At 39.5% G+C, this 14,347-nt stretch overlaps 1 protein-coding gene across 5 annotated transcripts in view; it reads left to right on the top strand.

Moving 5' to 3' along the window:
• The window catches only part of WAPL (WAPL cohesin release factor), a 137,712-nt gene that overhangs the window by 95,603 nt on the left and 27,762 nt on the right, over positions 1–14,347 (top strand). For all 5 annotated transcript variants that reach the window (XM_082286057.1, XM_082286059.1, XM_082286060.1 and 2 more), the window contains one exon: positions 886–1,001. In XM_082286057.1, the coding sequence (XP_082142183.1) occupies positions 886–1,001 (116 nt within the window). The remainder of the gene's footprint in view (positions 1–885; positions 1,002–14,347) is intronic.

The raw sequence follows: 14,347 nt of genomic DNA, 5'->3' as shown, positions 1-14,347 counted from the left end.
TTTATCCTGCCTGCTTGTGTTTTTGCAGTGCACTTTTCAAACAGTAGCAGCTTCTCAGGAATAGATTGGTTTTCTAAACAGTTTATCAAATGAAACAATGCTTCTCTGTGACTGTCTTTATTTCCATCTTGAAATTTGTGGTAACTTCTGGTTTGTGCCAAATAAACCCTTTCCCTTGTCTCCGAGGGAAAATGCTTCAAACAAAACAACACAAGTTTTAAAAAAAAGAAAAAGGACAAAAATTTGATGACTGTATTGCAGATTTACAGTCCAGGTACTGGAATCAGTGGTAAGGCAAATATCAAATCCATTGAAAGGCCATGTCAGCAGTTCCTTCTAGCTGACTCTTTCCTGAGCTGATGACCGTATTGTTTTCCTGTTTACAGCAGAATTAGCAAATATAAACAGGCTGCCTTCATAAGAAGTGAAGCAAGATCAATTCTTCAGTTCTGTAATTGTAGTGTGTTCTTCTAAATCTCTTAATCTCACCATTTTGAAGAACCCAATCTACTGTTTTATTCATCTACTGCTCAGAGCTGTAGCAGCAAGCCAGCCATAAGTAAGCTCATGTTAAAGGTAACCTGGGATTTACAGGAGTATGGGATGGGAAGCAGTAGCCTGAAGCTTACCCAGTGGGCAAGAGGTGCTGTAATAGTTGTGACTGTGTACCTTGTCATGCTTCTATGCATTACTGCAATCCAGTCAGTAAGCCTGAGCTGCATCCAGGACGGTGCTTGGCATTAAAGCTGGTGTTTCTGATGAAGATTGATTTTTCATGATGTAATTTCAGAAGCTATACATGTGAAATTGTCAGATGCAAGAAATGCTCTAGCAGCTCAACAGCTTTTAAAATGGTTGTTTCATGTCTGTATTTACCTTTAACAGATCTGGAGTTTTCAGAGGATGCATCTGGTGTGCTTGAAGGCAATAAGAAATCCACAAATAAACAAGGTGATAAATCTAAGGAAAACACCAGGAAGATTTTTAGTGGGCCAAAGCGGGTGAGTAATGATGCTGAGACCAATGCAAAGTTCTTATTTTAATACGCTCCTCAGTATTGATGTTTCTTCTTCGATATGCAACGGGGCTTTTGTCCCAGTTTATCTCTGCACTTGAGATCTATATGTTGGCCTTTAATATTATTTCTGGAAAAGTAAAACATTCAAGTGCAAAATTTTTGTATTTATTATTGGAAGTTTCACTTTTCAGGTTCACATTACTATTATGGAGAACCAGACTTGTAATGTAGATCCATTCCCTGGAGATGATTGTTAAAACAAAGCATCAGTAAATGCTGTGTATTTTACTTTGTGGCTTGTTGGTGTTTTGGGGGGGATTCTTTTAGTCTCTTCTTTGTTCTCTCAAGGAATATCTATCATATTACAGAATTGAACTTTGCTTAAAACTTCAAATTAATTGTGCATTGGTATGGTCTTTATGAGGATAAGTGCCTTTATAGCATTTGGTGAGATTTCCCTTTAATTAAAAAAAAAAAAGTAACCTATCCCACCCCAGCCTTCCCAAACTGTGTAATATTCAGTGTGAATTTGCCCTTTCATAGCATGAAAAGAGCTTATTTAAAATGTTGATTTTAGGTTTGGTTTATCTTACCTGTCATTATGGGGAACTCAGTATTTTGAGGCTTTTAAAAATGTGCATACAGCAAAAATAGAGTTTAGCCACCAGGTGAAAGTTTGCAATAGGGGGATCCATGTCATCTCCATTAAATGAAGCTTTTATGACCTGAATGTCCAGGACAACCATTCCAATGCTTAAGGCCTTTTCATGAGCTTTTTGCATAAGTTGTCCCTGTCTCACCATTGTTGCAACGCACAACTGCTCTAGTAGGAGAAGGAGGGAAGTGAGCTTGTATTTCTGCTTTCCCTTTGAGTTCCATAGGTTTTGCAAGACCTGGCAGTTGTATGGTATTATAGAAACTGTCTTTTACATGTCTTCAGAATGTGCTCATCAGTCCAACAGTTCTAAGAAGCTTTTAAAATTATTTTACCTAAGGATTCCTAGTAGTTCCTCGTGAAGATAGCTAATTACTTGTGTTATATGATAGTTTCACTTGAAGTAATTTTTCAAGGTGCCTTTTTTGTTTCGGTCTTCTAGAATCAGAAGATTTATTATCTTCCCAGTTGTGTTGATATATAATGAGTTTTCATTTTAAGAAATAAATCTGTGAGTGGAGAAAGGATGACAAATCTGGTTTAGTTCTCAAAACATTCAGGGGAATATTTTCATGTGGGAGGATACATGACCAGTAGGTCCTGTCAGTTGTGATGCCCTTTGAAAAAGAAGTGTCACTTGTTGCTTTGACTTTGGACAGAATGGGAAGCTCTTGCCTCCAGAGTTCAGAGTTAGATAAGCGAGGAGGGCGTTTTCAAAACTGAAATAGTATTTCTTGAAGATGAAAGTTCCTCAGCTTTTGCTGATTAAATAATCATTTTTAAAAATACAGCTTCTTATCAGTGAACAAGTTACAGTACACTGAGAAACAGAAGTACAGGAAGTGTAAATTTAACTGTAACGTTTTCAGCTGTATTTTTTAACAGCATAAAACAGCTGTGGGTGTTCTGGTAAATACAGAATTTAAAAACTAATTTAAATATTTATATGCTTCAGATATTCTGTAATAGCATTTCATGTGTTTCGTGTTTAATTTTTATTCTTTAAATCCCTGAGATTTTATGTGAAAATTTATATGAAAATGTAATTAATTTTGACTATATATATAGTGAAATTACGGGGGGGGGGGGGGGAGCCTTAGAGCAATATCATATAAGAGAGAGTGGTTTCGACTCTAGAAAATTCTCAGTTGGGAAAAAACTTAATTCAAGTGGGAAAGTTGAGAACGAAGCGGGTTTTTTGACCCTGTAGTGATATAATGGAACTAGAAGTAGATGTTGCTGTAATTGAGATTCAGATTTTAAACTTTAATGTTCTCTAATCATACGGCTGTTACATGGAGTTACTAAGGAAGCTTGTAAAGCTTGTTCTGATGGTAATTAGAGATGCTATAATTATCTTCCTAAAGTATGGGTATAGACTCTTAATCTTAGTTGTATCTTAAGGGAATTTTCATTCTGGGAATAAAAAAAAAAAACAAAAAGAACTAAAGTATTAACCTGATCATAATAACTAAGCAATCTTAAAAAAATCTCTGGAACTTCTTTACTGTCTCAGCACCATTTATTTTTTCTTGTAGGAAATAGCAGATGCAGTATTAAACATTTTCTGTTAGGTGGTGGTATTCAGAGCTGTGACACTGCATCAGACTGAGCTGTCAAGTAAACATCTCTGTTACTCAGGAAGCAACAGGTGCTATCATTAAATTTCAGCACATCCAGAAAGCGCAAGTATTTTTTCCAGTTTGTATTCAGCAGATCTCTCACCCACGTTTGTGGTTTTGAAAACTTGACCATTGTCTCCTAATGCTAAAGTTCAATTCTTGAGACTTTGAGTGTATGTACAGTAAAATATTACCAACGTCATTGACTTAGTGAATAACAGTGTTTATAAACACTGCTTTTATTTACCATAAGGACTGAAATCACTGCCTGGTTGCAGTAGCTGCAGACATTAAGATCGGTGAGTAAAGTCTCAACCAGAGCCATGCTTTTAAGTGAATGAAACCTCTTTATCCTGAGCCTGAGTTACAGGAGGAGTGTTACATTCCATAGCAACATAATTAAGTACTTACAGTGCGTAAATATTGGCATTACTTGAGTTGCAAATCATGGGTGTGAAGTATACATGAGTAACATCTGCAGAAGTTTGTTTGCAGCTGTTTACGATTTTAATTCAACTGGCTGGGTAACTCATGCTCTAGCATGTATGTTCGGGAACTCTGGATACACCCACCTGCTGGCCCCTTTGAGCTTAGTTCCCCTTCTACAGATGAAACTAATTTTCCATTAGCAGGCAAACCCAACAGAGTAGACAAGAAATTTTTTGTTGCTATGGTCCAAATCTACTGAGAGTAAAGACTTGAAAGTAGGGAGCATAAAAATTATTTCCTGAGATTTCTTGCTCCTGCTGCTTTCCCAACAGAGTTTAGCTAGTCAGCAACTGAAGAGAAACAGTTTTCCTAGGAGTACTGTGGCATGGCTTTTTGTGGTCTTATGCAAAATATCCATCTCTAATGGGAACCTGAAAAATGCCAACTTAAAAGTGTGAGATAAGGAGAGCTAGTCTATCCCCAAACTTAACCTTTTGATTTATCAGCCCTAAAAATTAATGATTCTGTGTAGTGTTTTGTGTCAGTTCGGTGTTTGTGTTGTCCAGCATGTTACTAGGGACCACCATCCTCTGAACAGCACATTTTCTGGGATGGCCCCTCTGCTCTTAAAATGTATAATGAGTGATCTGCAGCTCTGTGCTGATCCTAGTTCTGCCTGTGGCCGTAGGAAGTCAGCCTAGACCTGGTGAATAATGATTACCTTTGAATATCTCAAGGTAAGAATTTAGATGGAGTTGCAAATCATAGTTAAAAGGTATGGAGCCTTTCAGCTTGAGGGGCCTGGGACGGAGAAACTATAATCTTTCTGTTACTGCTCTTCAGGACTGCTGAGGCACATGGGAAGACTTAGGGAGCTGCATGAAGGAGACAGAGGAGGTACAGCAGGAAAAAAAGCACTGACTCTCTCAAGTTGGCATGACTGGAAGCAGACTCAGTCTTATGTTTTCTCAAAGTAGCATGAAATTTCAGTTAGATGGCTGCTTTATCAGTATTTTTTTTTCCTCTCTTTTAGAGTAGGTGAATTTTAGAAACAAGTCCTTTTGGAATTAATTTCTTAGATGTTGATATCTTTTGCACTGAGTATATTTCATGAAGCTTCCATGCTACTATAGAATGCAATTTTAGCACCTATAAAACACTGAAATTTTCTTGGAAGTGTGAAATGTGCTTTTTGTGATTGGTAAGATGAGGAAGAAAGTGCTCACTTCGTGGTCAGTCTACGTTGGTGATTCATGGACTACTGATCAAACTAAAAACTAACCTGAAGGCTAATTCATTGCTTAATGACTTATGACTCCAGTTAAAATGGGCATATTTCAATTAAATACTAACTTTTGCAATGAAAATTTACTGTTTATAAATTACTTTAAGCTAGCTCAAATTTTTTTCTTACTCTCTTGTATTGCTCTGCCCAGAGAAATGTCTTTAAATTCACTTGTTGAAATCTTAGCCCTAGAAAACCTGCCTGGTTTGCGACGGTGTACACATTCCCGCATGTACCCAGTGAATGGGAATACATCAGTGGGCTTTTTCTTTTCCTCTCCTTGTGCACACATTGGCTTGTACATACAGGAAAAGGTATGGTAAAACCTCTTTGCCACTAACCTGATTATCTTGGTCTTTCCTTTGGCCCATTCAAATACTGGACCACAGAGTTTCCGGTGTGTGCTGGTTTTGGCTGCAATAGAGTTGATTTTCTTCAGAGGAGCTCTTACAGGGCTGTTTTGGGTTTGTGCTGAGAACAGTATTGGTAGTACAAGGATGTTTTTGTTATTGCTGAGCAGCACTTACACAGAGCCAAGGCCATTTCTGCTCCTCATCCCACCCTGCCTGCCAGGAGACTGGGGGGTGCGCAAGGAGGCTTGGGAAGGGACAGCTGATCCCAGTGACCTAAGGAATATTCCATACCGGATGACATTGTGCTCAGCAATATAAAAAGCTGGAGAAGAAGGAACGGGGCACACACCTTCGGAGTGATGGCCTTTGTCTTCCCAAGTAGCTGTTATACACAATGGAGCCCTGCTTTCCTGGGAATGGCTGAACAGCTGCATGTCCATAAGAAGTGGTGAATGAATTCCTTGTTCTGTTTTGCTTGCATTCATGGTTTTTGCCCTCCCTGTTAAACTGTCTGTCTTTATCTCAACCCTTGTGTTTTCTCACTTCTACCCTTTGGATTCTCTCCCTGGTCCCACTGGGCTTCAGTAAGCAAGGCGCTGGGTGGGGCTTAGTTGCTAGCTGGGTTTAAATCACAACAGTCCTTTGAGGCTCAGTGGGTGTGAGATAGTGACAGATTTGATTGGGATGTGCTAGATCAAATTGATAGCTGCTAGTGCAATTTAGCTTTTAATTGGCAGGTGTCTGCTTGCCATGGGGCTCCCTTGCCTTGCTGTATGGCATGGCCTAGTGCTCGCTAGCAGCTGCTTTTGGCTTTCACTGCTTGCTATGCCTGGGAACATTTTGGTAACAGTACTTTTAACAATGGCATTGCTTGAAAGTTCCTCCACAAGTGTAGACTGCAGTTGCTAGGAAAAGCTGAGGTCCTCTTGCATTGCACATCAAAAACCAGCAACCAAAAATACCCAGTCCCAAACCCAACAAACCCCCATCTAGTATAAGGACTGGTTTTACCTGAAGCAGGCAAAAAATACTGGCAGGAGGACCTGGTTATACTGCTTTTATTCTCCCTTTGCTCAACCAGCTCAGTCCTGTTTCTTCGTGCCTTCAGTTTCCCAATGTTGTGTATTACTATAAAAATAACTCACTAAAAAAAGAAACATTTAACATAAATCTTATTCCAGTTCACTGGGAGACTCTAAACCATTGTATCTACTCAGTTGAGGGAACCCAAGAAGAAAGATTAAGTCATCTTAACCTGGTTAAGTCAACATTGCAACTGAGAAATGCTCACTAAACACAGTGGCGTTAGCAGGATTACTTGCAGCACTTTGATCAAGTGACATTAGTAGTTAGTCATGACAGTAGTGTCGAATACATGAATGAAAGCATTGCTGAATTCAGACATGGCTTAACCAACAGACTTGTGCTGAACTTTGTATCCAAGAGAAAAACTTGAGCCAGTCATAACTGTGTAACTATTTATTGCTTTTCATGTTTTAGTTAAGTTTTAAGAATAACTTCTGTACCCCACAAAGTACAGAAATGCGTGCAAGATTTCCGAGTGTGGACAGGTAAGTTGGAAGGACATGTTAAATCAATACTGTGTAAAGAGCACTTATTTCCAGTTACCAAGTGCTGAACCAGGAAGAAATTTTCTTTTTTTCTGTGTGACTTTAGTCTGATGTGCAACTAGTCCTTAGTTCATTATGTAAATGCATCTTTCTTTTCCTATAGGCAGTTTTTTTTCCATGAGGAGGTCAATTTCCTCATGGAAAATAAAATACTCCTGTTATAAGGTTAGGCACTGTCAGAAGCTCTCAATACCTGAAAATAAAACTTAATGTGTGAATCTTTGTTTCCAATAGGATTCATTGTAATACGTGTTTTAAGGGTATAAGAGATCTTTTACAGGTTGATGGGAGCTTTCTCCACTGGTGTTTCATGCTGACTAGAAGGAGCTATAAATACCAGTTTGAAACAAATGCTGGGTCTAAATAAACCAGAAGTTCAAGATGAAATGCTTATACCTGGTCTTTGAAAGTGTTATGAAATTGGAGAAGTACGAACCCGTGCACGGCCCTGGGCTGGCTGAGTGATCTTAGGGCTAATGTGACAATGACGTGTGCGTGGGAGGGGACAGAAACTAGGCTGCACTGTGGTCTGTATTTTTCCACTTAGCTTGTGTTATACTTTACAGTAGATGTTTATCAAAGGCATCCTGCAAGTAACGTTATTTTTTTTGCTGGCCTGCAAATGAATCAGCATTTCCCCAAATTGGGTTTTTAAAGAGTGTTCTTTCATTTTTAAGTTTTAGAGTATGTGAACTTTAGTCTATCTTAAGTGCACAAACCTATGTGATTTTGCTTAATTACTTTTCTGTAGCTTTTTTAAAATAAATAGTCCTGAAAAAACAGCAGTGAAATCATAATTCAGAAATTTTGCTTTATCAGTCAAGTATATAGCCCTTTCTATACATATAATGGTAGGATCAGAGTAGACTGGCCAGGGCTCATTTTAGAAGTAGCTGCTTGTCTTCATCTCGCATAACCATTAGCTAAAGAGTGTCCTTACTCTAAGGATGAACAGTTGTAATAAAGCATTTTTTTCAGTGATATTATACTGCTGACAACTATGCACATTGAGCTGGTCTTTGCATCCTAAGCTAGGAAGTCAAAATTGCTTGGTTTTGAGAGGAAAGATTATTAGTTGGCGTAAGCTGTTTTGACTCCATTGAGGAGTCAAGCTGAATTTGGGCAATTGAAATATTCTGAGACATCTCAGTTCAGCGCTAAGCCCAGTCGGTCTGTCAGCAGGCTGGCAAACAGTGCTGGGCAGAGCTGACAACCTGTGACTGCCTGTTGCTGCTTCTGCAGTGCATTCCTTTCATTTGCTGGTTGCTGCTTCTGGCAGATTGGCTGCCCAATCCCAAACTGAAGTGGTTTTTGTGGGGATTTTTTTTGTCCAAATATGTTTCGTTGGAATGATAAACAAGAGGTGAGCTGTTCTAACTGCCAGCCAGTTATAAACAGCCTGTGTAGTGTAAGCAATTTTTATATTGCTGGAATAAAAATAAATTTAAAAAAAAGATAAAATACTATAGAAGGTGAGAATAAATCTGTTAAACATCTGATTTGTTTAAAACCAAAGTCTCATATTGATACTATTATTTCACTTAACATTTGCAAAACTGAATTCTTCCATAAGCATATTTATTTAATACTGGCTTCCAAGTGCTTACCATTTAGGGGCTTTTTTTTACTATTATTCATGTAAATAGACTAAAACCAATCCTTACTGTGTAAACTAGTAAGCAGGATACTAGTCAGGACTGGCAGGTTTTTAGATTAGTCACCTAAATGGAAGAATGAGGTACCTGCTGTAATTTTACTGAATTGAGTTGGGGTTTTGCCATCTTGGAGTCAAAGTAAATACCAGGAGTTGGTCTCCTCACTTCAAGATAATCATTTGATGCTGATCAAAATTATTTTCTTCTCACTCCTTCATATTAAACTGTGGTGAAGAGGGTGTTCTGGTAGATGCCAAGCTGAGATCCTTCCACCTGGCGAAACTGCTTCCTCATGTGTCTTGCATATGCAGCTGTTGGGTAGAACTGTGGTAGCAATATTCTTGGACATGCCTGTTTGCTAGGTGGTGTTAACAGCGATGGTAGCAGCTTTGTCTGAGAAGGGTAGGGATGCAAAGTGAACAGGCTAAGTCCTCATAGAGGCAAGAGGAACAAATGAAAAATAAGCATGGAAATCCTTCTCCCCCTGTGCGTACTTGGGCTTTGTGGGAAGTAGAAAAATCAAGTTGAATGGAAAATGTTTAATGTCACAGTGGAAACTTGGCATTTTATACTTCCAGTTCCTACTGGTATTAGCTCTAAGGCAAGAAGCAAAGATGCATTAAGGCATTTTTGAAACTAGATTCTCCCTTGCATCCTCACATTCCCTGCAAAAAAGCTCACACACATCAGTTTTGTAGTTCCAGTAATTAACTTAATGTTTTACTAATTTGGCAATACAGGGTAGCTGTGTAGGATAAATGCTACATTGCACAAGGTCTCAGTCCGTAGGAAGTTCTAAAATGGGAAAAACGCTCAAAGAGATTAAAATATACCAGTTTCATTTGCCAGTGGGAGCTTAATTTATATGCAGATGAATATGCAAAATTGTCTTCACAGCTCCTGTATACTGTATGAGCCTGGTTGGTTCGCTCAGCTCTGTCTGTGACATTCGATAATTGCACGATGTGACGTGCGCACGTCTTGAGGGGGAAATAGGTGGTGTTGAGGGCCCAGTGTCCTTGTTACATGCATTTCAAAATTTTACTTTAAATTAGCTTTGTGTTGACCTGATGAGGGCAATGCCCAGTAACAGCTGGCATGATGTAGGTGCTCTCTGGAGGTGCATCTGAAGTTTGGTCACATTGAGAAGCGATCAGGTCAGTGTCCTCAGACTCAGTGATGCAAACCCCAGTGTTGTAACTGAGGACATCTGGGAGATTTATTTGGACAGTGTTTTATATTGATCCAAATGGAGATGCTGCTGTGGGTGTGTGTACACCCCAGCCGTATGACCTCTGGAATTTCATTGCAGTTACCATTTTTAAGGTTTTCGTGTTAGTAGATTAATAACTTCGGGTAGATTAAGATTAATGGGGGGAGGGGAGGGGGTCACATGTGTCTGTGTTTGCCTGCTTCTCTCTGCCTTTCGCAACCAAGGGAGCAGGAAATTTGTGTGAGCGATTTGTGCTGGGAAGTGTTTGTGCCAGGGCATTCCTTGCAGGCAAGTGCAGGTTTTTCTTTTCCCTTAAGGGAAAGCGTTATGTTTCCAGTATTGTGGTGATATGTCTAAACTATTGTATTCTGTCCCTTTTAATTAGACTTAATACAGGTTTCAGGCCAAATTACTGACCGTAACCATATGGCTTCTGCTTCTGAGCTGACCAGTTTTGAGTACACTCGGCATAAGCAGCATACAGAGCATCATTGGCTATTTCTGTTAATGAATCTTGTTTATCAAATTGTCCTGTTTCTTAAGTTCTGTTTTCACGTTTCACATCAGTGTTGCACCCATCATCTTGTTGTGCTCTGTGGGCCTCCTTTTGAGCTTCAAGGAAAAAAAGCATTTTGCAGTTCTTCAGAAGTTTGATGCAAGAAAAGCTTCAGTGACTTTTTTTTCTCCTGCTCATTGTGTTGTCTGATACTCTTCAACCTTGTCTGACTAACAGCTTGTAGTTGTCTGGCTCTGTGTGTGCATAATGTGTTCTGTGTTTAAATGGAATAGCACCTCACAATTAAGTGATTCATGGCAGCCAGAGGTGATTTATTGGCACTAATCTGCTACTGTGATCCAAATAATGGTGATTCGGTTTAGACTTTGAACACTGGAGAAATGACTTGGTGCTGGTTCTAAACTGCTGTTGGAAACTGCTGTCTTATCTGGAGTCCAGATTAACTTTTTTCTATTCTATACGCATGGCTCAGCCTGTGCTGAATTGATACTCCGTCTTCCTACTTTGAAGTGTGATTTCTTTTTCATTGCTCTGAGTGATGTTCATCCCTTTCCCTTTTCAAAAGGAGCAGTCCATTATGAATATTTCTGTGCTGCATAACATGCCTGTTATGTTTTTCCTGTTCAAAGTGAGACATGCAGGACAGGGTGTACTCTTAATGATGATGAATACAGAGTGGTAAATCATATATTTTGTTTATTGGGGTTTTTTGGAACTTGTAATTTTGACAAGCATCTGGCATACAGTGTTACTGAATGCACTTCAGATATAAACAATTCATTTATCAGGATATCTGTTAAAAATGTTCTTGGGTTTTCTTTTGCCATTGTCTTCTACCTTGGAAAGCATTCTTGCCTGCAGATAGGTGCTCTTTCTCATTTTGCTGGTATTTTCTGTGTGACTCATGTCCCTGGCTCTTATTTTCTGCTATTCTTACATCTATGAATGGCAGGCAGTGCTGCATCAGTATGTGCAGAGTGCCAGCTCTAGAAAATTTCAGCTTTGATGTTTTCAGGGATGGGAGGTTAAGCATGACCCATAGTTGATGCCATTTGGAGATGATATTATAAAAGTGACAGCTCTGTGCATTTTGTAAAATCCATGGCATTAATTCTGGTTTTGTATCTCCACTCATCCCCCCAGAACCACATGCAGAATCCCACAGTACCGTATGCCTTATATCCTCCCTGGAATATTTGCAGTCTTTCAGACATGTATCTCTGTGTAAGCAGGTGTCAGTTCTAGATGTACAAAAAAAGGAAACTCCTCTGCTATTCAGCAGAACCTCTTATAGCTGATTAATATTGCAGAACTTCTTTGCCTTAAGAACACAATTCAAAGGAGCAATGTACTTCCACTTGCATCTCTTCTAAGTTAATCTTGAGAGAAGGAATTATTAAAGAAAAGTCTGCATTATTTGAATAATTGCAAGATTTTCTTGTCTTTAAGAGAAGGTTTCATAAATTACTCATAAATTACTGCTGCTTAAATATCAGTGTTGCTTGTTCTAGAAAGGTTGTTACAACAAGCAATTGAGTTGCCGTTAAAAAACCACCCCAAAACCAAACAAACCAACCTCTTCTCTTTTGTGATCGAGCCCTTCTGAAAAGTCTTTCTTCACTAGCACTCATTTGATCTTTGGTACTTTTCCTGGCTTCAGTTCTGTCACACAGTAATCCAAAGCAAGTCCACACAGTGCTTGCTGGTTGATCAGTATTGGTGCAATTTCTTTGCACTTGTTCTGGAAATTCATCCTAATTCTGTGTTGCAAGGGAAAATGGGAGGGTTGCTTTAAGAAGTGGTTGGAAAGGAGGGATGTATTTGCTGTGTCAAAGTCCATATGAATTGTGAGAGAGGCCCCAAAGTCTCTGCATAATGTGTTAGAAATACGTTCTAATCAGTTCTTCGGGAAGTGGTATTGGATTTTTGCAGGTGTTTTGGTGGATCAGCTGTGTACAGGCAGTGGGAGACTGACTGGATGGCAAATGGTAAGGTGTCTAAGGAAGTGCTACTGGGAAGGTGTGGAATGATGGGCCAATCACGTGCTTAGATCTTTTCTGATCTAGAAGTGGAAGATACTACAAGGAATTGTGGCTAAAACTAACCTTCCATAGGTATTTGAGGTTTTAAGTATTACTATTTCCAGCTACACTTCAGGCTCTGTACAAGAGAGCTGTTAAATGCAGATGTCCTTGTTTCTCAGAACAGGCATTTATTGGTGGCATTACTTGTTTCCTTATGTAAAAAGTAGCCTTTTTTCTCTATTGCACTCATAATGCTGAAGTTGTGAAGTGTCATGTCACAAAACACTTCAGGATGCCCTAGCTTTTGATTTAGTAAGGGAGTAAGGGAAATTGGAGAAGAAAAGCCCATTTTTGACTGTTAAATAGAAAGCATGCCATCTTTGGAAGCCTGTGAGCCCTGGGTATTTAGAAGGAATTTGCTTTTATCTGTTTGCCCTGTTGAACTCTTTCCTACGCATCAGCTGTTGCCCTCTGCTGAGGGAAACACACGAATGCTGTGTGGCCCTTTGGTAGCACTGACACAGCTGTTTGTGTACTTGGGTGGAACTCCCTCCGGAGCACTGAACGTGCTTCCTGTGGGCTGGGCCTCCTTGCCATGTGCGAGCAGCAGAGGTGATGGGAAGAGCCAAGGAGACTGCAGGCACTTGTGTGGTGTGGGCAGCAAGGGCCTGGCCCAGCTGCTGCCTCTCCAAGACAAGCTCAAACCCAGCGAGACTCTGCTCCTGCTGTGCCTGCCAGGGACTGTGTTTGGCTGCTCATGGAGCACATGGCCTGAAGGAAAAGGAACACAAGGTGGGGCACAGGCAGAGGCTTTCAACCCAAACTGGTCTGTGATTCTGGGATAGCCTGTGCTGTGTGGGTTAGTTGACAGAGTGTATTACTTCCTTGAATTATCGCATATACCAGGATAGGGCACTCAAACTTACACCCTCTCTTTCCAGTCTTAAATATGCACTGAGATGAAGTGTGGAGCAATTCAAGAAACAAAAACACTCTGTGGTTCTTTTCCATTGTAGATATCTGTGAAACTTGTATCTTTCTTGATTAAAAAAAAAAAAAAAAAACCAAAAAGCAATCATCTTTCTTTGTAAATTGTCCTTCCTTTGTTCATTGCAGACCCTGAGTCAGATTCCAGGTAAATATTTGCTGCTCTGAAAGGTATAGGAGAAAAGAGTTAACATCTGAACCATTTTTTAACCTTTTTCAGATGGAGATCCATATGACACTTTCTTCCTATTTGTGGGCCCAGATGTCCTCTTGTAACTGTAGTATCCTGAAAATGAAACTGGTTTCTCAGTTTAACGTTTTGAGCTGAACAGATATTGTCTAAAAGAGCTTCCTTGCAAAAACTGATGGAACTTAAGATAATAATTACTCTATACATGTTAATGAATGGTATATGAGCACTGCTCTAGGAACATAATTTAACAATCCAAGTTTCTCATGACCGCATCAAAGCACGCTTTAGGAGGGAAAGAGGCTTTTCTCTTGTGTGGAGACTGGAATGGTTTAGTGCTTTTGGGCTCTGAAAACTCATAGCTGAGGCTTTCATTCTGCTAATATTCCTTGAAATTTTGTTTGGTAGGGCTTTCTGTTGTGAAGAATGGAAAGATGCAACACAGTAGAGTTTTACTCTGCAATAATACTTACAGAATGACTTACAGAATTGGCTTTCTAGCTTTTGACATGCCAGAACCTTGCTGCACTTCATGGAGTGGTGCTCAGTCCCAGCTGGTACTAAGGCTTGCCACATGTAGCCCCTATGTGGGCTGTACTTGAGCTTGTATTTGGGTTAAATAATTGATGTGTTGTATTTTGACAGAAAATGTGTATTTGAAATTATTTTTTCACAATTAAAGTGCTATGTAAGTGCTGTGAGGAAGCAGGTACTTACAGAGTTCACTTGATACGTGGTGTGGTGGGAAATAGTGAAAATTGTAATGCT

The sequence above is a fragment of the Coloeus monedula genome (assembly GCF_965178545.1).
Source record: "Coloeus monedula genome assembly, chromosome: 8".
NCBI lineage: Eukaryota > Metazoa > Chordata > Aves > Passeriformes > Corvidae > Coloeus > Coloeus monedula.
The sequence above is the reverse complement of the archived record's forward strand: the minus strand, read 5'-3'. Positions and strand labels throughout refer to the sequence as shown.